The 22083-nt window shown below is 42.7% G+C and overlaps 2 protein-coding genes across 11 annotated transcripts in view; both read right to left on the bottom strand.

The window, feature by feature from the left end:
• Positions 1–9945, bottom strand: part of LOC134173869 (sucrase-isomaltase, intestinal-like) — a 59077-nt gene extending 49132 nt beyond the window's left edge. Inside the window, exons 1-4 of the mRNA XM_062638325.1 lie at positions 9810–9945; positions 6420–6654; positions 5678–5780; positions 5447–5592 (exon numbers count right to left, since the gene is read on the bottom strand). Coding sequence (XP_062494309.1) covers positions 5447–5592; positions 5678–5780; positions 6420–6654; positions 9810–9855 — 530 coding nt within the window. The 5' untranslated portion in view covers positions 9856–9945. The remainder of the gene's footprint in view (positions 1–5446; positions 5593–5677; positions 5781–6419; positions 6655–9809) is intronic.
• Positions 9946–11392: 1447 nt separating this feature from the next.
• The window catches only part of KIF21A (kinesin family member 21A), a 94475-nt gene continuing 83784 nt past the window's right edge, over positions 11393–22083 (bottom strand). For all 10 annotated transcript variants that reach the window (XM_062638314.1, XM_062638316.1, XM_062638322.1 and 7 more), the window contains 5 exons: positions 21657–21821; positions 20886–21003; positions 18859–19029; positions 14672–14871; positions 11393–12643 (listed from right to left, as the gene is read on the bottom strand). In XM_062638314.1, the coding sequence (XP_062494298.1) occupies positions 12550–12643; positions 14672–14871; positions 18859–19029; positions 20886–21003; positions 21657–21821 (748 nt within the window). In that variant the 3' untranslated portion in view covers positions 11393–12549. The remainder of the gene's footprint in view (positions 12644–14671; positions 14872–18858; positions 19030–20885; positions 21004–21656; positions 21822–22083) is intronic.

Below are 22083 nucleotides of genomic sequence, written 5' to 3'. Positions count from 1 at the left end.
TCTTTCTTGGGTTTATTTGGGTTTATCTCTTTGTTATTTTATTTTTATTGTTGTTATTATTATTGTATTTTAATTCTTAATGTGTTTACCTCAACCTGTGAGTTTTCTCACTTTTACCCTTCCAATTCTCTTCCCACCTATCCTGCTGGAGGGGGCAGTGAGCAAGTGGCTCAGTTGCCATATGGGGTTAACACAACAGCCATAGTCCTTATTAGCTGTAAGTCTTGGGGCACCACTGGACTGCAGAAGGCACACAAAGAGTGAATTCTTATATGCTTATCTTTCCTTTAAGGTGATTTATCAAATAGGTAGAGAAAGTAACCAACAGATTTTCCACTTTAAAAGGAAGAATTGCAGGTATATTCACAGTTCTTGACACAGTTCTGCTCTACTACTGTATTTTTTGTCATAGTGTCTGAGTATGTCCTATAAGTGGCTGGACATATAATGCTTCATTTTTGTTCTGAAAAACACTTGAATATGTTATATACCTACAATAATTCTTGCCTGTGTAACATAAATCTTTATGATTAGAAGACTAAAACAATGGCTTTTACAAACTAGAAGCAAACTCAAGTTACCAAGATGCACACAATTTGCTCCTGTTGTTTTCAGCAAAATTGCAGTTTAAGACAATAGTGTTATAAATCATTCTAATAGCTTTGCCTATGTAAAAATGTCTTCATGGTAAGTGGTGTCTGTGCTTACTACCACAATCAATAAAAAAGGCAGCTGAACTCTGCAGCAGCCTTTTTGGAAATTGGGGAAAATCTTGATTAGATTGTGGTTATTTGTGCCATATCTTCCCAAGTGTGATGGTAAATGAGGTATTCCAAACTCTTAATAGAGAGAAAGGAGCACTTATCTGGCTTGGAAAAAACGTTTTGCCTTCCATTATTCATATAACATCATGAAGGAAAAGTCAGATGGAGAACGGATATTAAAGTGGAGAATCAAATCAATAGTCCATCCCTCTGCAGCCTGTCTCCAGCAACAGCCCAGGCCAGATATCGCAGAGGAAGACATAAGATATCACTCAGAGCCAGTCTTGCAATAATCTGCTTATGGAGGAAGTTTCTGGCTGTTTCACAGAATTAGCTTTATGTTGTGAAACATGGAGACAAAACCAGTTGTTTGGGTTTTTTTCTACAGATGATTGTTTTACTATGCTTGAATGTGCATCCTGCTAAGCCTCCCATGTCAGCACCACCCTGGGGCAATGAGTCCCACAGAGTAATCGCACACTGCAAAATGAGGATGTCTTTGTTATTTATCGCTGCCTTAAAGCAAACAGTTCCCAGCCTTTTACTCTCTGTTCGGGAGGAAATCTATGCTTTCTTGAAGCCTTCATGCTTACACTTGATACTATCTCCTCCAAGGTTTGTTGTTGTTAGTGGCAGAAGCAAAGAAGAAGAAAGAAGAATAGGACTCAACCCGAGAGCACATGCCATGAAATAACTCAGAGGCAATGCTTTGCTCCCTCACCTGCCTTATTACAACCTAATATTTTCTCTCCTATTTTTATTGCTGTAGGTCCCTGCACAACCCTGTCTAATTTTCACCCCATGCAGGTGAAGCAGCAGCTATCACCTGATTACCTTGGAGCAATGTAGTAGGACCTGGCCTTTCTTTCCTGCTCCTGGTTCTGCATGAGGTTTGTAATTAATGTCTTTCCCCTACATAATTCATTCCTCTCCCTTGCTATTGTGATTATATGGAGCTTCCAGTTTGTCCTGCCCTCCTTGAACTGGCAGTTGGGTACCTGAGCTACAGCAGTGGTTCCTTGCATGCAGCAAGCAGGAGAAACGCCTGTGGAGCACATTCAGCAATACCTCAAAGCCTCCGCTGCCTCTACCCTGCAACCTTTCCAATGTGGTTTTAAATCATTCCACACAAGGAGGAGGCTCTGTGCATATAGGTGTCAGAGCTGGGATGGGGTTTTAAATCAGGCAGACAGATTCTGCTGGCAACTCCCTCATCACTGCAAAGTCTGTGCCACAGAGACACTGACAACAGGATAGACTGCACTGGAAAGGAGGGGAGGGAAATACAAGCATGTGCTTGGAAAGAACAACCCAAATCTATACCATATTTCTGTTTGGGACATGCTGCTCTCTCCCATCTGTGCCAGAGCATGCTTGGGATCATGAGGGATTTTAGGGCTTTTTGGAGGTGCGTCATCGAGGAGTTTAAAGCTGCTGGTGAGGGATAACAAGAAGCATCATGTAAAAGAGATTTCTGAGGATCTGGGATTGCTTTACACCAGGAAAGCCTTCCTTAAATGTGTTAGAATGGTCTAGCAGAGCACCCTGACCTGGTTTGGTGTAGACATGAGTTATGATCCACCTACACCCAGGGAGTGCAACTACAGCACCTGTGAGAACGCTTTGTTTGCCTACATCAACTGTTCTGAGCAGTGTTTTTGTTCATACGAAGATTAATGACTGGTTCAGCTGTTCACTGGGACAGCAAGGCCATGGCCATTCACATCTTAAAGTAGGAGACTAGAGTCCCTCCAGATGTTATATGCTTGCCTGTTTCTCAGGGACACTTGTCCACACAGCCTGCCCTAACCTGGCACAGCCACAGAGGCACCCGCGTGTGGCTCTGTGCCTGGACACAGGCATGCTGGGTGCCCTGGAACAGCAGCTCCCACCTCTGCAGGGAGCTCAAAGGAAAAGACTTGGGGTTTCACATCTTCTCTGCAGACTGCACTTGGACAGGGATGGGGACAGGGCAATGATGAAGATGCTCAGCAGCAGTTCTTGCTGAACCCCTGCTACAGCATGCTCAGACCCACCTCCCAAGCATCCAAACCTGCCTTTTGGGCAGGCTGAGCTAACATGAAAATCTGCTTAACATGCCAGATGCCACCAGTGCTCCCCTGCATCCAGCCAGCTAGTGAAGTCACTGGGGGGATGCTCCTGTAGCGCTGCTTGCTGAGGGTTCATCCTCCCCAATCAAGCAAATGCAGCTGCCTATGGCTTTTAGGCCAGGATGTATAACCTATTTTGAAAGATTTCCTTCTGCACAGCTCTTCTGGTGGCTAAGGAGGTTGCAAATCCCTCCAAGCCAGGCTGTGGAGGCATCCCTGAGCATCTGCATTCACTCACCCTGACAGGACAGGCAAGCAAATGAAAGCAAAGCATTTCTGCTCCTCACATAGGGAATTTAACTCCAAAATTGATTCAGCTGTGAGGGGAATGGCTCCTTGCCGAGATATGATCCTTCAGTCTATAGTACTGCTGTGCCATTTCACACAAAAATTCCTGGGAACATATAATTTCCTTTCCTATATGCAAAATCCTATGTCTCTGCTGATGGGAATCTTTTAGTAGCAGTCCTGCCATTGTTTTCAGGATAAAAACCCATTAACCGTTCATTATATTCACCCACGATTTCCTCTGTTTGGGGTCGGATGGGGCTCGGAACTCCTTTACCTGCCTGGAGGCAGCGCACGCTTTTCCAGCAGCAGCGCTGCATAGCAGAGCATTACAGCGAGTGCTGCGCCGATGCTGCTGACCAAGACTGCCCTCTACCTCCGCGGGCTCTGAAGCGCATGGCTCCTGCACCCCCCGCCTGCTGCTGAGCACAGATTCTGCTGGGCCGGAGGTGCCTCACTCACTGCTGGGGTATGGAGGAGGCTTACCAGGGCCCGTGGTAGGCCAGCGAACGTGCCCTCCTGGAAACCTGCTCAGCGGGGACTGCCTTGTGCTCCTCTGCCTCTTGCTGTGCCTTTGGCAGCTCAGTGGATCAAACCCTGCATCTGCTTTGCAGCAGGCCCTAACCTTAACTGGGATGCCCAAAGTTTGAGGATGCTCTGACTAACCAAGACTAAGCCCTTGGGGTTTGGGTGAAGATGTGAAAGGCTGTGTGGGAACAGGCCATGAGCTGCTCACCTTGTCTTCTTAGGCATTCCCCCTTACATCACCATCCCAATGAAGGAGACTTTACAAAAAACCTCTTCTTACAAAGAGAACTGCATTTCTTAGTGTAAGCCCACTGTTCTCACAAAGCTGTGACATCTAACGAGGAGCTAAATTATTTTTGTTATCAGAATAATGCATAATACGTTCACTTACAGTAGCCTGGGGGAAAGAAAACACCCACAAAAAACTTCACAGCATTGACTGCAATATGTATAAAAAGAGATGCCACAAGACTGTAGTTTAAAAGTATGGGCAGCTAATTAAAAACCTGGAGTGGTAGTTCCATCTGCAGACTCAAGCCATTCTGGAGGCTGTATTGTCTTGCCTCACATGTGTTAAACCATCCTTACACTGCTCACAAAGGTAATGCTTGTATTTTGAGTCTGTTTAACAAAGAGTTTCCTGGGAGCATGGAAATCTGAGCTGATTTTTTAATTACTTGATCCCAGTGATCAGGAAATGTTCTTACACTGGTGGGGTGTGCAAGACTGGCAGAGCTGGTGCTGAGGAAGCAGTGGCCACGCACATGTTGGGGCTTGCCCTGAAGCAGGCTGTTAGCAGCCAGATCGCAGTGTGTGTCTTCCCAGAGCACACCTCCTGAGTGGTAAGGGCACATGGAAGGACCTAATCAATGCTCCTCAGAGCCACTACGAGGTCAGCCTATAATCAGGAGATTCATGTCTAAAGGTGCTGCTGATCTGAATTAAAATGCTAATATAGACACAAACACAGCCTGATACAAACAGTACCCATATTTCTACGTTCTGTGCACCTCCTTCGCATACCTGAGTCAAGTAGTGATGACCCAGGGCAGTCTGTAACACTGTCGTTTGTCACCACAGACAGCCAGAGGCTGCTGCTAATGTCATGCTGTAGCACTCCTGAATGCAGCTGCAGGAGTGCACCTTGATTGGGATTCTCTTGCCAAGTACTATTACACACCAGAGAGGCGTTGGTGGAAGCCAAGAAAATGGGAAATTGTGACCCCTGGTGACCTTGGCAGTGGGGGAGCTTTTGCTGAAGTTAAACTGACAGTGCCAGCTTGAGAAAATAGCTGCATTTTTGTAGTGACAAACTAGACCCACAAATGCCATTCGCTGAAGCCAGTGGAAGTTAGGGACCTACGGCCTCTGTGGCTTTGAGCTTTAATTTCCTAGGCCTACCTCTTGGAGAGGGAGAGCAGATTTGGCGTTCAATTTCTGACATATTAAAACACCCCAAATTTCAGAAATCTTAGTTCAGCGCTTTCACAAGTTGAGTCCAGCACCATCCCAAGCTGTGAAAGTGTAACCTCAAAAGTTGGCTTGCTGAATAACCTTTTGTACATGCACATAGATAACTGCTACACAAGCACATATTATTAATATTGACTGTTTTACAGGGATAAGGCACAAATCAGTGCTTACTCCACATCCACTTTGAGCTTGAGCCTGTGTCACACAGACCCAAGCAATAGGGTGCGAGGAATCAGTGCTTAATTTCTGTGAAGAGCGATGTGAATGACATGTGGTACTCACAGCACAGTGCCGGTGCTTTTCCTCCAGATCCTGAAGTGTGAGGAGTCATCCGTGAGCTCCACATCATAGCTGGTCTCATTGGCAGTAATCCCAGGGGAGCCAATCTTGAGTGGGACCTCAAACCGCTGCTCGTTGGGGTCATAGAGCTAAAGCAAGGTGAGGAAGAGGCAAGTTAGCTCATTTGTTAGCACATATTGCCTTGGTTAATTGCCCACCCCCTGAAACACTCACCCTGAACCGGAGCCTGTCTCTTGTCTGGAACTCCACTTCCAAGGTGACCGGGGAAATGTCATTTCCAAAGAGGGACAAGACTTGATGCTTGCTCAGTGTTACCCTGTGGTAGAAACACGTGCTGGTGCCCACCGCATCTGCTTGCTACCTGTGACCACCCTGGCACAAGCCGGGGGGATCAACTCAGCCCTTTAAAAATAAATCATTGACTTATCAAGAGAAATAATCCCTGAGGTTAGTTTAGGTTCTCGTCGTTAATGGATAGAATAGGTACTACTGATCTCCTGGCACACAGCTCCCACGGTGGGAGGGACCATGCTGTGCCACCAATCAGTTTCCTCACCAGCAGCGTGGTATGGGCAAAGGACCCCAACTTTGCATGCTTTATGCTCAAGGAAGTATGTCCATTACCTTTGTTGTCACAAGCTAAGCATGGGGTAGAGAATTAGACATTAGGAAGAAATTCTTGACTGCAGGTTGTCCAGAGAAGCCGTGGCTGCCCCATCCCTGGCAGTGTTCAAGGCCAGGTTGGATGGGGCTTGGAGCAGCCTGGTCTAGTGGAAGGTGTCCCTGCTCCAGCCCATGGCAGGGGATTGGAACTGGGTGAGTTTTAAGGACCCTTCCAACCCAAACCATTCTAGGACAGGATTCTAGGAAGGTCTGTGGGGAGCTGCCCTGGGGTGGCAGCAGTGGTCACCGTGCACTGTGGGACTGCAGCACTGAAGGAGCCGCACACACTTACCTCCAGCCTGTGGCTGTCTTCTCAGTACTCCCACTCAGCGAGTAGCCATAGGGACTGTCCTCGGGGAAGAAGCACCAGGGAGCACTGGGCACGTCGGTGGCGCACCACGTGCAGCCCCGCGCCTCGCAGGCCTCGCGGGATGCGCCGGGCTGCGGGTGGCAGTTGATGCGTTTCTGCACTGCCACTGCCCCCGAGCACTGTGGGTCCAGGGTTGAGCCGAGGCACCCGCCGGCCACTGGCAGCGGGAAACAGAGCTCAGTTAAATAATAACCAATAACGCAAACCTCTTTAGTTATTCTTTTTTTGTTGTGCTTTTCCCCCATTTTGGGGCTAATACATGTGACTAAGATGCTGGCAGAGCAGCCTGCCTGCTCCTGACCGAGGCAAGAGCAACCAATCACTTTTACAAGGCGAGGCAGTGGGTCTGTGCTGTTCAGTGCTCAGAGCTGCTGGTGCTCAGCTGAAGCATGACTTGCTTGAAATGCTCATGGAAAGTTAAAAGAGCAGGGTAATGAAACTGCTGGCGAGGTGGGAGAGCAGCACTTCAGGCTGCCTGAACAGGGGGTGTATGTACTTCAGTAAGGACTAGAACTGCTGTCGGTATTGGAACACTACATTTTCAGTGCACTTATTCTCTCTCATGTTGTACACAGAGGTTATCTATACACACGCACAAGTATGTGAAATGAGCATACACCTGTACGATATAAATATAAAAATGCTGATTACATGCATGCTTGCATTGGGTTTCATGTCCATACTGTATGACTACTACATATATACCTAGTATTAATAGCTGGTGATAATAGAGGTAGGGTTATGAGTAAAGGGAAGATGTTAAAGAAAAGGCACAAATTAGTCATTTGCAGAATCATCCCGACAAAGCCTTAACAAGGTGCTAAATCTTCCCCTTTTTGCAGCTCCAGTTCGAGCCCTGTGCTTCCCCTGCATTGAGCAAGGTTCTCCCTCTCCTCCTGAGAGCAGGGGCACTGTGAGACTGGCTCCCTGCTGTGCTGCCAAAACACCCTGTTATCAAGTACCCTTAAAGGGAGCAGAACTGCAGGCAGCATATTTATCTTGAAGTTAACTTTTGTCATTTTAGTCATTATCGCAGTACTCAAAGATTAAATCTACTTGAATGATAATTGCTCTTTTCCATAAAATGACTAATACCTCTGCCTTAATTACTTTTTCTTTTAATGTGGACCATTGTGTGCTTGAAAGCTTAAAGCACAATTGCTGATGCAGTCTGGGCTTCTCCATAGAAAGAATTTTACAAGCAGATGTGCATAAGCAATAATTATGTATACTGGGAAAATTTACAGAATAGAACTGTAGCTTCACTAGAAAATGCCATCACGCAGCTATGCCAGGGTTTATTCCCAAATAGTGAATGGGAATGCAGAAAAGCAGGAGCTGAGTGCCATCTACATTTGTCTTTTGAGAAAGCTCTCATCCCCTGTTGATGCAGAAGCATCTGATGCTCAGGTCTTAGGCTCCTGGGACACACAGCAGAGCTTGCTCCTTGCTGCCACAAGGCCTCATATCACCTTCTATAGGCAGGTATTAACACATAAAACCCTGTTAGCCTTCCCCAGCTGCCAGACAGGCAGGCTTGGCTTCCACCTTTGTTTTCTGCGGTGGACAGTCATGTCTCAAAGGCTGGCTGCTTTCCACCCAGCATTCACTCCCAGCGATATGTCCCATAGGAAAGCCCTAAAGTTGGATCCTCTTTTTCACCCAGATTGAAACAGAAATGTGAAGCTTCCTCTACAATCCCCAGATTATTTCTTCTTGGAGCAGAAATCAGGGAGGATTCATCAGTGGTCTAATGAAACACCAAGACAGCGGGCTGGGTGAGTAAACTCTTGCCTCTTTGTACTGTGTCCCTGATGCAGTTGAGGGAAAGGCAGTGTGCAAGTGCCATGGAAATAACTGCCCTGCCTCTGAATCACTGTGCATTGAATAATAGTACTTATTGAGGGAGATGGAAGGATATCAAAGGCTTCCTGCAACCCTCTGGATCCTGATGTCCTTAAACCCCGGCAACTGCAGAGAGTAGAAGAATGCTGTACCAAGGACCACCTCTGCAGTCAGTGCATGGCTTCTGTGTTCAGCAGCTTCGTGCTGCTCTGCTTTGCACACTCGAGTTAACACCTTCCCAGAAACAGCACAAAATAAAGTGAACCAATCACAGCTCATTTAAGCTCATTTAGGCTCATTTTTTTGTTTGGTTGTTTTTTTCATATGGGAGTCAAACACAGCATCAGTGATTTCATTGCTGATATCAAAGAATCTTACTGAACATACTACAGCAGATTATTAACCTGGTGATGATTTACATAGCATAGGTCCATGGGACACTTATCAACTCATTTGTATAATAACATGCTATTGAAATACTGCACAAGAAGGAGGTTGTAAATGAAAACTCTAGTTCAAGGGGAAAAAATGCTCTGCAGGAACCAAGAAATTTCTTTAATTCCTCTTCCCCCCATCAATGTGAAGCTTAAACGTTCCATCAAATTTTGCAAACAGGCACTTGGCAAGGTACGAGGAGCTGAACCTTGCTCATCTCTGCATTCCTGGATTTACTTCAGTTATAGCACAAATGGGGTAGCAGCAAGTGGGAAGATGCAATTTTCCTTTCGTGCTTTTACAAAACATTCCCATTTTAAAATCTCCACACCATTTTAACTGCCTTTACGGCCTATGTCTGTAACCATACATAGAAGATGAAATGCAAATGAGCAGTTGAATATAGCAGTAGTTATGGCTACTTGCTTTTCCACAATAATTTCCATGGGCACAGAAGCTAAAGCAAGGTAGTTTGAAAGATATATGTGAGAAATTATCCCCACTGCCGTTTAAAAACCTTGACTTCAACTTTCTGAGATTGGATTAGGAACTGCTGCAGTAAGGCATAAGCAAGGAATTAAAGTATTACCACAGACCTTTTAATTCAATAGCATTAGTCTTTACATTCCGGGTTCATCCATATGTTTCAAAGACGGTTGCTGCAAAGGTTCCCTCTTCCTTTACCTGGCAGAGTAAGATTTTTCTCCCTTTATTAGATCTGGACCAACTTAACCTCTGGTACACTGGGAGAAAGAAAATGCCAAACTAGCAAAGCACAGGGCAAGTTTCAGCAGCTGAACGGTCCCATTGACTCCAGTGTCTGTGCTGTGCCCAAGATCTGTGGACTGGGGTGTATTTCTGAACAAGCCAGTCCTGGTGCCCTGCCACAGATTCACCTCAGGTGGAGTTAAGGCCACTCTGGATTGTCTCCTTTTCCATGTAAAAAGATTGCCTCTCCTAACAGCTCTTCTGCTATCACATTTATATCCTGTTTTTAAAGCCTGCAGCAAAATACAGGTGCCTTATGTTTACCTGCCAGAACAACAGCCAAGCAGCACAGGCTCCTGATCCACTCCATGGTCAAAGGGCAATTTCTGCCAGCGGCATGGAGCCTTTTATACAAGGCAGGGGCACAATAAGCACTTGTACTGATATATCATAAAACCACTGCAAATATTTTCTCACCATTTGTACCTTACATGAGATTAATCGTAACACATGACCCTGGATTTAAGAACATATCTAAGCAGATAAGATGGGATAGAGTCAGCAACTTGTCCACAAGCTTTGCTTAACTTCTGAAATCCAACTTGGAGAATGATTTTCCCATGATTTTTTAGAATTCATAGAAAAAAAAATTCAGACACCACATTTTTAAACAAACACCTTCAGACGAGCACCTACCTTCTTCTGATTTCACATTATCCTTTGTCACATACCTAACTTCAGAGTACAAATTAAAAGTTTGGAGAAAAACAGTTGAAGAATTCTCCATTAAAACAAGACACTGATAAGTGTAACCTTTACAAATTCCTTCCAATTACTTGATGACAGGAACTTTCAGAATAAAGGTGCGTTCTATGGTAAGAGCTAGTTTAGAGTGGAATGTCTTCCTGGAGGGAGATACCCAGAATCTTTCTATACACACACTCTCTAAGTTTTATGGCTGCCTTCCTGAAACAAGATGTCTGTGCTGTCAAGCATCACCAGAGAAGCACATGCAAACCAGACTACCTGACAGCAAGCTGCTATTTACTAGGTTTGTAAGGACTCTTGTCCCGCAGTTGCAAACCACAACGTTCTTATGACTCTTACACACACTAAACACACACACGCACACACTAACACCCCACAGCTACCCAGGGCTCCCAGATGACAGCCGTGAGTATTCAGCTCAAAAATCAGGGGTCACCAACATGTTGGCATCATTTTTTCATGGCCTTTACCTGCTGGGCCAGGCAAAATAGGGGCCCTCCACAGGTACACAAAGCCTCTCATACTAGTCTTGTATGTAAACCCACTCTCCATTGGGAGTTTTGCTTGAAGGTGTGCTGTAGTCCCAAATCCTGCATGCATGCATCCTTTGAGTAGTCAAAAAGCAAGATAGATAAACACTAATTGATATGGCTGTTATTTATTTTAACTAACCTATACATAGTTCCTTAACAATACGTACCTTTACTTGTTTGTGCCAAAAGTTGGAAAAAAACAGTAACCTCAGATCACAAGCAGCATTTATTTTCATCTCCTTTCAAGCTGAGCTGAGAAGGAAATTATTCCCCAAGATCAGGAAAAAGCATCACAACTATATTTTGTTTGACAGACCATATGTAATAAGGTAAGAACTGTCAGTTCTCAGGAACAGGAGCCATCTGCTTTATTTTAACTCTGTACTGTGCTTAGTATGAGGGAATCCAACCAGCATTCCTATCTACCATCAAAACACAAATAATGGCCAACGAGAACACAAACACAGGATACCAGAATAACCTATGGGTTATATTACTCAGCAAGCTACTCCGCTTATGTAAAGTTGTGCATTCTACATTCAGGGCCTTTGCAAGGGAAGTGAATTTTTTATAAGGAAGCATGATGAAGAAGTCAAAACCAAGAAGTAGTTCACAGTCACATCTTTATTTAAGCATTACCTACATAAGCTATAATTTACAGACCTGTATTTCCTGGAAAACAAACAAACCAAAACAAACACCAACCAAAAAAAGCTCAATATCCAAACAGTGTATCTCAATCTACGTAAGTCTTTAAAATCTGCAGAATTTACAAATTAATGTTCAAAACAGTTGCGTAAATTATACATCCTCCCTCAATATCCACACTCTAAGGGCTTTAAAAGTCATACAGGCACAAGATAAGATATTTTCTTTGTACAACCATCTATTTACATAGCTTTTTCCAATACAGGTGGTTCAGTTCTCAAAGCCAAGGTTTGCAAAACTGTGTATTTAAAATACATTTAGCAGCATATAAAATTAGATAAAAAGGAAAGACATTTTGCTTTAGAAAAGAAAATGTGAGATGATAGAAACAAATCTGTAAGAAAAATAGATTAAGATATATTTCTGTCATGACACTAAGAACACCTAGTCATTACAGAATACAGGCAAAACACTAATAAAACATACCAGTTTATAAGCATTTGAGTTCTAGTCCTGAGCACAAAGTATACATAGCTGCACAACTTTGGTCAACAAGGATTCTATGCTAACATTAACACAAATCACATGGCATTCTGTTAGCAGGATACAGCTGTGTCATATAGATGTGTCATTAACAGCTTCTTCACTGCACTTCTCTAACAACAGTGTGAGTGACCTTTAGAATCTTGAAACTGCCTGTCCTAATCAAAGGCTTATTACTGGGACATCATCACTCCCCTGCTACCCTAAAATGCAAACCAGCTAATCATACTGGTGAGTGAAATACAGCAGAGCACTTGTTATATGTTCCAGGTTATAATTTTGAGACGCTTATTAGACTGATTTCCAGTTAATTTAAACTGCAAGTATTACATATGCACACAATTCCAGCCATAATACATAGACATATATGTGACCACTGAGACACACGCTGGTTACCAAGAGGTTATTTTTTTCTTAAATACAGTACATATTTTAAGGACAGCAGGTCTAGTGGAAGAGTTCACTCCTAATTGTCAGTTCATTCCAGTCATCAGTGTTTATCTAATAAGCATGCAGCAAACTGCATAGAGTGCACCTCAAATTCAACAATCTATTCCTTTATCCCTATCTTTTCAATTACTGGCAAGATCTTCACTTGCATCTCCTGTATCTGAGATCTGTCCATCCATGAGGTTTCGAGCTTTCCAGATCCTCACGGTCCGGTCACTGAAAACCAAACCAAAGCAGTATTAGAGAGCTAGGCAATTAAGCTGATGAGGGAGAGGTACTGGGGAGGGAAGGGGGAAGCAGGGAATGAGAAGGAAGCTTTCTTAAAAGCTTGAGTGATTTATTCAGAAAGGCATTGTTGGCAAAATAATATTTCCTTAATGGATATGCAAGGGTCATTCCACTTCCAGGAGATTTTGTAATCTAACATGTACAACATTTAAGATTCTCTAACCTTAACGCAGCACTGGCTACTACATTTAAGGATCTGGACAAATATAAATATCGTACACCTAAAGAAAGAAAAAATCCTACTCTGCTATTACTTTGTTTTTAAAATACAGCTAATGGTAACAGGCTTAAGTAGACTGACAGAGAACAGGTTCTATCATGTAACTGTTTGCAACTCAGCAGACCACTGCAAACAGTCAGTGTACTGCAGAATTAGAGAGATAAACTCAACAGGACAAGGCTACTTCCTGACCATAAAAAAAAAGTGTGAAAAGTTATAAACATGTTAAATCGAATAGGACATGAAACTTGCTCTGTTTGCATGAGAGATGTCAGTCTATAATAAGGTAAAAAAAGCACAGAACCACGAGACGATACAAAATCCTAATTCCCCCCTCCAAAAAGAACCCTTTGCTGGAAAACGTATACCTGTGAGGTGGTATTCAGAAACCCAGGAGAAGCAAACTATAATTCTGTACTTTTGGTAACAATCATTATTTACACAATTTTAAAGTTTGTGTAAGTAAAATATCACATGGAATATGTTAAAAACTCTATTAGCATAATTAAAAAGTAAAATGGTCTTCTTAAATAGCAATTTATCCTGTGAAAGAGGTGTAAAAGTTATGAATTTCTCAAACATTGAGTTGTGTGACGGGCAAACATTGACTCATGCTTTCATTATAACCCCCTCAAAACCAGCCAGGAAGCAGCAGTCAGGACAGACTTTATCACAGTACAGAGGTTTTCTGACTTGTGCCTTCACTTTGCTGTAAATTGTGAATAATACCCCAAGTTCTGCAGACCTTCACCACAAGGTTACAAGTGCCAAAAGGCTGGGATTTTCTTTTGCTAGTAATAAAGAACAAATTTCAGATACATGCATGTTCTAAACTTACCTTACTTGCCTTATCTTTAGACAAACAAAGACACAAGCTTTGATGTCTCTACCCCATCTATTAATGCCTAAGTATAAAAATTTCCCACCAAAGGTGGCAACTTGGCAACTCTGAAATCCTGCTCTAAGACTTGCTTTCAATTCACAAGGCCAGAAGCAAATGGCACTAGAAGATAACACAATAGCTTTCTCAGCTCCTGTGCTCAGACTACACCACTAAATGCAGGAGGCAGCAGCAAAGCTAGCTTCCTCCAGAATGAGACATTTTTCTTGGTCAGGTTCCCTGAGGTTTCAGCTACTGAATTTGCTCACTTTAGTGAGAAAGCAAATATTCCAATCAAGGTATTTAAAGGACAATAGGAAGGCTTGCAAAGCTTCTGCTATATGCCAGCACTTAAAAACAAACAAAACAATCAAACTAAAATCAAACACATACCATGGCTTTTAGAAAAATTCCCACAGGCCAGGGACCAGCCCTGGCAGTAAAGAGCCCAACTGCAGAGACAAGCTGGTAAAGTTCTCAGCTATTACCAAATTCTACCTGCCATCCTGCAGATCACTGGTATCCAAAGTTTCCTGATCATGCAACCCTACCACTAAAATTTTTCTGAGCACACACCCCCATGTGTATTTATTCACTTATAAATGATACACAGGTACTATTGAAGTTCTCATATTTTCTTCCTGAAACGCAATGGATCATGTTGCACATCCCCTGGGGTGCATGCACCCCACCTTGGAGATCACTGCAGTAGATTACTAGCATTCAGGCGCATGGACTGGGTCTCCCCATGCTTGCTCTGAAATGACACTGCGGAAGCTCTCCTAAATGCATTTATGTAGACAGAATTCTATTGGGAGCAATGGAAAAGAAAGATTCATAGAAAAGAAAAACTCACTCTGCAGCTGTGAAAATCTGGCTGGAGTTGGTGCAGATTGCATTGATAGGGCTGTCATGTCCCTTCATCTCCCCAATGGGTGCAAAGGTATCCACATTCCAGAGCTTGAGAGTGCCTCCTCTGCAGCCGCTGAGCAGAACTGGAGCACCAGGTACCAGGCCAAGAGCACACACCCAGTCTTTATGAGCATTAGGAACTTGCTGGAAAAGAGAAGGCAGGCAAGTCTCACAGGGCTGCAGAAGCTTCTAGAGGAATGAGAGCAGAAATGGCAAAATCCCAAGTTCCAAGCCTGATTCCTGTCCTGCAATAGTTGCTACATGACTCTGGGTATATCCCAGCCCTGCAGCTTCTCCTCCTTTAGAGCAAGAAGGGTGTTATCTTCCAAGAGGCTAATTCTGTACCATGAGTTTGTTTCTCTTTATGAAATAGTACTGCAAAACAAGAAGAAAATCCAATATGTACAGCTGACCATGTGGAACAGAAATTAATTTAGGATGATGCTAAATCTGCGTATGTTCAAATGCATATTTTTGAACAATGTTCAAACGCATATTTTCAAATGCATATTTGAACATATGGTCTTTGTGTCAGGTCTGTCTATAAACTATAAAACACATAAAAAGAATATCCAGAACTCTGCTTAAAAATATACCAGGGAGACAGAAACTATAGCTATATTTGCCTTACTCCTTTCTTCTTTTCCCATTATGCATTATAAATTGATGTTGTGATGTAGCACTCAACAATACATTAACCCTTTATCAAGGAAAGACACTCACTAGTATTTTACTGTTAATTCAGAAAGCAAAATGCTGCACAGACCAGCTAAGAATAACATCCATTTGGTACCATCACTGTTTAATAGCACAAGTTTGCTGTCTTTTAAGGGGACCAAGAATAGCTCTTCTCCAGTTCACTTTGGTAGGAACCACTTTGCTGCATTTCTCATATTAGGAAGTACATTCAGCTTTCTAGGATCATCATGACATTTTATCTATAACATATACTGCTATCACAACACTGATGGTCGGGTCCTGCAGCACTTCATGAAACTGGGAGGAGGAGTGGTTCTTATAAATCTTAATTTTTGTCACAGTAGTGTTTTGTGGCTTGGGATGTATTACAGCAAATGAATCCCCATCTCCAAATTCTTTTGAATAGCATTCACCAATGACAAGGGATCAGACTTGCTTAACACATGTATGCCAAAACAGAACCTCTGTTGAAATGTAAGAATTTATAATTTAAAGCAGCTCAGCTCTGTTTCAGGTTGATCTTCCCTCATCTAGAACAGTCAAGTGTACAGGACAAAAGAAAGTTCACAGTATCACAGTATGCTAGAGATTGGAAGGGACCTCGAAAGATCATCTAGTCCAATCCCCCTGCTGGAGCAGGAACACCTAGATAATGTTACACAGGAATGTGTCCAGGCAGGTTTTGAATGTCTCCAGGGAAGGAGACTCCACAACCTCCCTGGGCAGCCTGTTCCAGTGTTCTGTCACCCTCACTGAGAAGTTTCTTCTCAAGTTTAAGTGGAACCTCTTCTGTTCCAGTTTGTACCCATTACCCCTTGTGCTATCATTGTTTGCCACTGAGTAGAGCCTGGCTCCATCCTCGTGACACTCCCCCTTTATATATTTATATACACTAATAAGGTCACCCCTCAGTCTCCTCCAAACTATAGAGACCCAGCTCCCTCAGTCTTTCCTCATAAGGGAGATGCTCCACTCCCTTAATCATCTTGGTTGCCCAGCGCTGGACTCTCTCCAGCAGCTCCCTGTCCTTCTCGAACTGAGGGGCCCAGAACTGGACACAATATTCCAGATGGGGTCTCACCAGGGCAGAGTAGAGGGGAAGGAGGACCTCTCTCGACCTACTAACCACCCCCCTTCTAATACACCCCAGGATGCCATTGGCCTTCTTGGCCACAAGGGCACAGTGTTGGCTCATGGTCATCCTGTCGTCCATTAGGACCCCCAGGTCCCTCTCCCCTACACTGCTCTCTAACAGGTCGTTCCCCAACCTATACTGGAACCTGGGGTTGTTCCTGCCCAGATGCAGGACTCTACACTTTCCCTTGTTATATTTCATCAAGTTATTCCCTGCCCAACTCTCCAGCCTGTCCAGGTCTCGCTGGATGGCAGCACAGCCTTCTGGTGTGTCAGCCACTCCTCCCAGCTTAGTGTCATCAGCAAACTTGCTGATAGTACACTCAATTCCCTCATCTAAATCGTTGATGAATATATTAAATAATACTGGTCCCAGTACTGACCCTTGAGGCACTCCACTAGTTACAGGCCTTCAACTAGACTCCGCCCCATAGACTACAACTCTCTGGCTTCAAACAACAAAGTTGCAACAACAGAAATTCTATCTGGATATGAGTGGAGGCAAATTCACAGACGAGTAGCTTAAGGAGTGCAATGTGTTGCCCAGAGTAGCTTAAGGAGTGCAATGTGTTGCCCAGAGTAGCTTAAGGAGTGCAATGCGTTGCCCAGAGCAGCTTAAGGAGTGCAATGTGTTGCCCAAAGCAGCTCTGCAGTCTGTGACCTTGGAGATTTTGAGACCTCAGATGGGCAAAGCCTTTCATAACCGGACCTAACTACAGTCAGCCTTGCTTGGACCAAATTTGCAATGTGTGACTTCCAGTGGACCCATTCCTCCTGAATTACCCCTCAAAATAAGCACTTCTCTTAAAAGACAGTGAATAAAAATTAAATTGTTTTGTCAAATGCTTTAGCCTCACCCCCTTGAAAAATACATACTTTGTAGAAATAAAAAGAAGCTTGAGATCTTTTAAGTTAAGCTCTACTTTTAAAGCCAACAGAGGAACATGAAGTATAGAACTTATGAACATACACCAAAAGAAAATTAAGGAATACAACTAGTCCACCAATACATGCTACTTCACCCCACTCCTGTATTCATTCTGATGTTAAATTAATTGCAATGGCAAAAGTGCATATGGCATAAAATTATAATGAGCCTAAAATGCAAGACTGAAGACACTAAATACAATTTCAGTAAAGTCATTCTGAGAATACAAAATGTTTCCTGTTCCTGTGCTCCTGCTGTTCTTTCTAACAAGATGCTTAACGCATTCCCCTAGACAGACAGACAAGAGGGAAGATGTCCCAAGCCCAATGTCAAGGCCAAGTGAACATTTTCTGCAAGAAGCTGGATTTCTGAATCCTTATTTTAAATGTGAAGTCTTAGTAGTATTTTGAAAAGGAACTGACACCTGATTAGACAATTTTGAAAAAAGGTCCAGAAAACTGTATTTATGGAATACTAAGTACACAGAACTTATTGAAGGTGACTAGTCCATTATTCTCTCATGTCTCAAAACTTTAATCGTCTATTTCCTTGCTATCAGTCTGCACATTAAATGCACAAACAGACATGCCCTTCCTCTCTCCAAAAATTATTAAATGATTGGTATCTAACCAAACCTTTGCAAAACCAACAGTATTTTCTGACATTTGTTTTTCTGACTTCCATTTCTCAGACAGTCTCAAATAACTGTCTCTCTACCTCAACCGCCTCTCACAAGACCTAGAAGAACAGCCTGGCTTGCAGCAAGTAGCCAAAGTTCTCCATGTCAAACAAATTACAATGAGCTTCAAAGTTTCCCTGGATGTGAGGTCCTTCTTGCCTGCTTTTCCTTCTTTTTTTTTTTCCCAGTGAAAGCTTACAGCAAATATCTTCTAACAGCAGATTGTTTTGTGCATGTTGTAAACACTACATAGCAAAAGGCTGGGTGGAGTGAGGTAGGTGTAAACCCTCTTCACAAGAAAACATTCTGTAGCCTAATCTCAAGCATTGTTTGTCATTGAGTTCTCAGTCCAAAATTCACCAACTTGTCAATGACAAGGATGATACCCAATGGTTTCAATCACAGTGGAGGCAAGTGCTGCCTACTTACCAAAGCAAAAAAAACCAAAACCCACAAGCCCTCTACTTGAGCATTTCCTGATGCTACATTCACTTAAAAGAAAAGCAACTGCATTCCTAGTGCAAAGATCAAGTACGTTATTGACTTCTTTCGTAGTGCTCTGTACCTTCCCTATTAAAAACATCAGTATCTAAAGTGAATAGTCATTGTATAAGCCTGCACATTTACACAGCCTGAGCACAGTTGTACAGCAGGACTGTCACATTAGCCACGTATTTTTTTTTTGCATTACCTGAAGAAGGTCTTTTTGAGCCAAATCCCATTTCTTAATGCCATTATCTCTGGATCCACTAAAAAGGTTGTCTCCCATAATAGCAAGTGCTTCAATGCCATCATAATGAGGAGGTTCAAAATTGTGTGTAGGACTTACGCTTCCAAGAGCCCCTTCAGTCACATCAAACATCTAAAATAAATAAATACATGATTAAATATGTTTCACAAACTTCTCTGATATCTAACCAGCTTGGAAAACATGCAGTGAATAACTTCCAGGGGAAAACTTCTTACAGGCCACTGTACCATGATGTATATTTGATAGAACTTATCTACAAGAACCATTCCTTTCTCTTCTTTTACCTCTTGCCTGAAGCAGGAATTCTTCACCGACTTCAGAGAAGACTGCTCTTGGAAGAAGTGCTACTATTTGATTATTAAATACACAATATCAGAGGAGCCTATATTACACTGTGTGATGGGCTGATTATGGTAAACATGACTTAGAGTGGGAGAATTGCATAGGCAGCTGTAGGAAGAGGCATTAATATATTTTTCTGGGCAAGGTGTTTTGTCAAGGGTTACATACCATTACAGGCTGACACTTTCCATGGACTAGACATACCTTTCTCCCTGCCTGTGCTCCAAGAACAGGGTCTTAAGGTTCAAGTGGGGCCATTTTAACTATTTAAGGAATAATCAGGTCTTTGTCCCTAGGACAGCAGTGTAAGCAATCCTGTTTCATATCGCATTGGAGTGAGCCAGAACTTGCCCATTTAGACTGAGCTGAGAAGGAAAAGATGAGCAGTAACTTATTAAACCACTACCTCTGTTTCACAAGCAAATGTCAGACTTCATCCTCTACTATTTGCTCTTCATTGACCTTTTAAAATGAATCAGCTTGGCAGTAAAAAAAGGATAGCTTGGTAGGGTGAAAGAATACCTTTGGTGAGTTAAAGGTATTTGAAAAGTTACTGCAGTCAATTAACATGCATCAGTTCCAGCTGTAAGAAAAATCTTCAATAATACATCAGAAAAATCAAGCACTTTGACAGAGGAGATGAATATTCCTGGCTCAGGTGACATGAGGGTGCCTTCCTGTGGCAGGGAAAAGCAGTATCTCTGACCAGACCTACTACAGTATCTGTGACAGACCTACCCATGTGGAAAAGCACTGAGAACTCCCAAACTGCTGTACTGGCCATGCACATACAGATTGCTTGTACTGTCCAAAGTGGCCTGACAATTCTGGAGGCATTCACCTTGCAGAACAGCCATTGCTGTGCAGCGCATCCACATGGCCAAAATACCTGTGGATATTCTAGTGATGAAAGTCAAGAGGCAGGTGGCCTCATAAGGATTTATGTAGCCTGCCCACAGCAAGCAAGGAAGAATGGCAGATAAAACCCTCTGGCTGCTGACAGCTGTTTTCAAAAAGCCCCTCTACCTCCTTGCTTGTCACATGAGTTGGCAGCATGACAAACTTGCATTTACATGATCACATCCTGTGCCCCCACTCATTAATGTGCCAGGATGATAGTTCTTAACTAACCCAAAATTCTGAACTATGAAGAGAAGCAATTATTAGAGTGCTTCACTGGGCCCATTGGCTGAGATGTACCGACTTCTCTCTCCTCCCCCACTTAAGCAAGAGCCTGGGCTAGACCTCAGACCATCTTCTGTGGGGAACAGTGTCTCTGCTGAAGAAATTAGGTCTGCAATCCAAAACAGAAGTATTGACTTAAAATACTTCAAAGAGCTAAATGTTCCTTAAAAGTAGGTGTTAACAAATATTTTCACAATACTTCATACACCTGATGTCCAACTCACTGGGGATTAAGAAAAAGTTTAACTACAGACAAGCATCTACCCATGTTCCACCATGAAAGAAAACCAGCACTGACATGATGAGAATTTAGGAAGTCTGAACATTATTTGTAATCTGTAACTGATGACAGAAGTTTCATCTTAGCTATCACATTCTAGATGTGGAGATGCAAGTCACTTCTGCTGAGGTCTGCAAATAAGTAAATACCGATGGTTTACCTTTATATAATGATCCTTTGAACCAGTGACAATAAGATCTTGTCCATTGGAAATTCGATCTACAGTAAGGCACATAACAGGACCCTGGTGACCAGTTAGCTTTCCTGTAGACTGAAATCTTCAAGGATAAGGGAAGAAATGAGGATTTGTTATTTCTTCCCATATATCCAATACAGTCTATAGCACAGTTCTACCAGAATGGATCTGTTTTTCCTTATGTCTTCACTGTTCATTCTCTGGTTTACATACCACCTATTGCTCATACCCATGGGTGTTAAATTTATGTCAAATGTAAACAAAAGCTTCTACTTATGTAAAATACTAATTAAAAAAATTAAAGCTAAATCACACGCCTCAAAGTATTCTCTACATTCTGAACGCCTTTGGGTGTGGGTTCTGCTTGGAAAACTGCTATCACAGTGTGGCTATCATAGCCCCATGTTATATTACATTACATCAATTAGCTTTCATCATCTTATCAACAATCACTAGTCAGGATTCATGCATCCATCACCTTACAAGTGCCTGTTTAACAAAATCTTGTGGTTTTCCAATAATCTCTCTGAAACAATTCACCATAACTTTAACACAAGGAAATCATGAGCACCTCTATTATCTCAGTAACCATGACAGCATGAATTAGTTGATTCATATCTTGACCATATTTTGACAAAGTTACAGACATTACCATAAACAGGAAACACTTCATTCACTGTTTCGTATGTACACGTAACTACCTCAAGAACAGTCTCTTCTGCTTGCATTCAGTACCTTTTCAGGTCCCACATCCTCACTGAGTTTCCAGCAGCTGCATAGAGGAATGTACCAGTTGGATTTAGTGCAATCTGATTGATCTGGTTCTCTCCAGCTGGGATAGTGACTGTTCTGTTAGTACTTCCTGAACACACATCACCAGGCATTGCTTGGCCTGAAGACCTGAGTACAGGGAGAAATGAGGAAATGAAAAACACAAACCCCCTGTATTTTATTCTCCCTGCTTTGCATGCTGTCTAAAAACAAACCTACTTACCTGAGCAAAAAGGCTATAAGCCTTTTTAATTAATGAATGAATACTGAACATTTGATAAAAGACTACAGGCATAAATGTAAAGTGGTTTGTGTTTTCATATATTACTAATGCACCATACAGGCTAAGCCTGAACATATAAAGAAAGCTTCTAGCCACAAGAGTGTATTT

The sequence above is a fragment of the Pezoporus occidentalis genome, unplaced genomic scaffold (genome assembly GCF_034315485.1).
Source record: "Pezoporus occidentalis ecotype Australia unplaced genomic scaffold, CSIRO_AGI_Poc_V1 ctg56, whole genome shotgun sequence".
NCBI classification, from domain to species: Eukaryota; Metazoa; Chordata; class Aves; order Psittaciformes; family Psittacidae; genus Pezoporus; species Pezoporus occidentalis.
The sequence above is the reverse complement of the archived record's forward strand: the minus strand, read 5'-3'. Positions and strand labels throughout refer to the sequence as shown.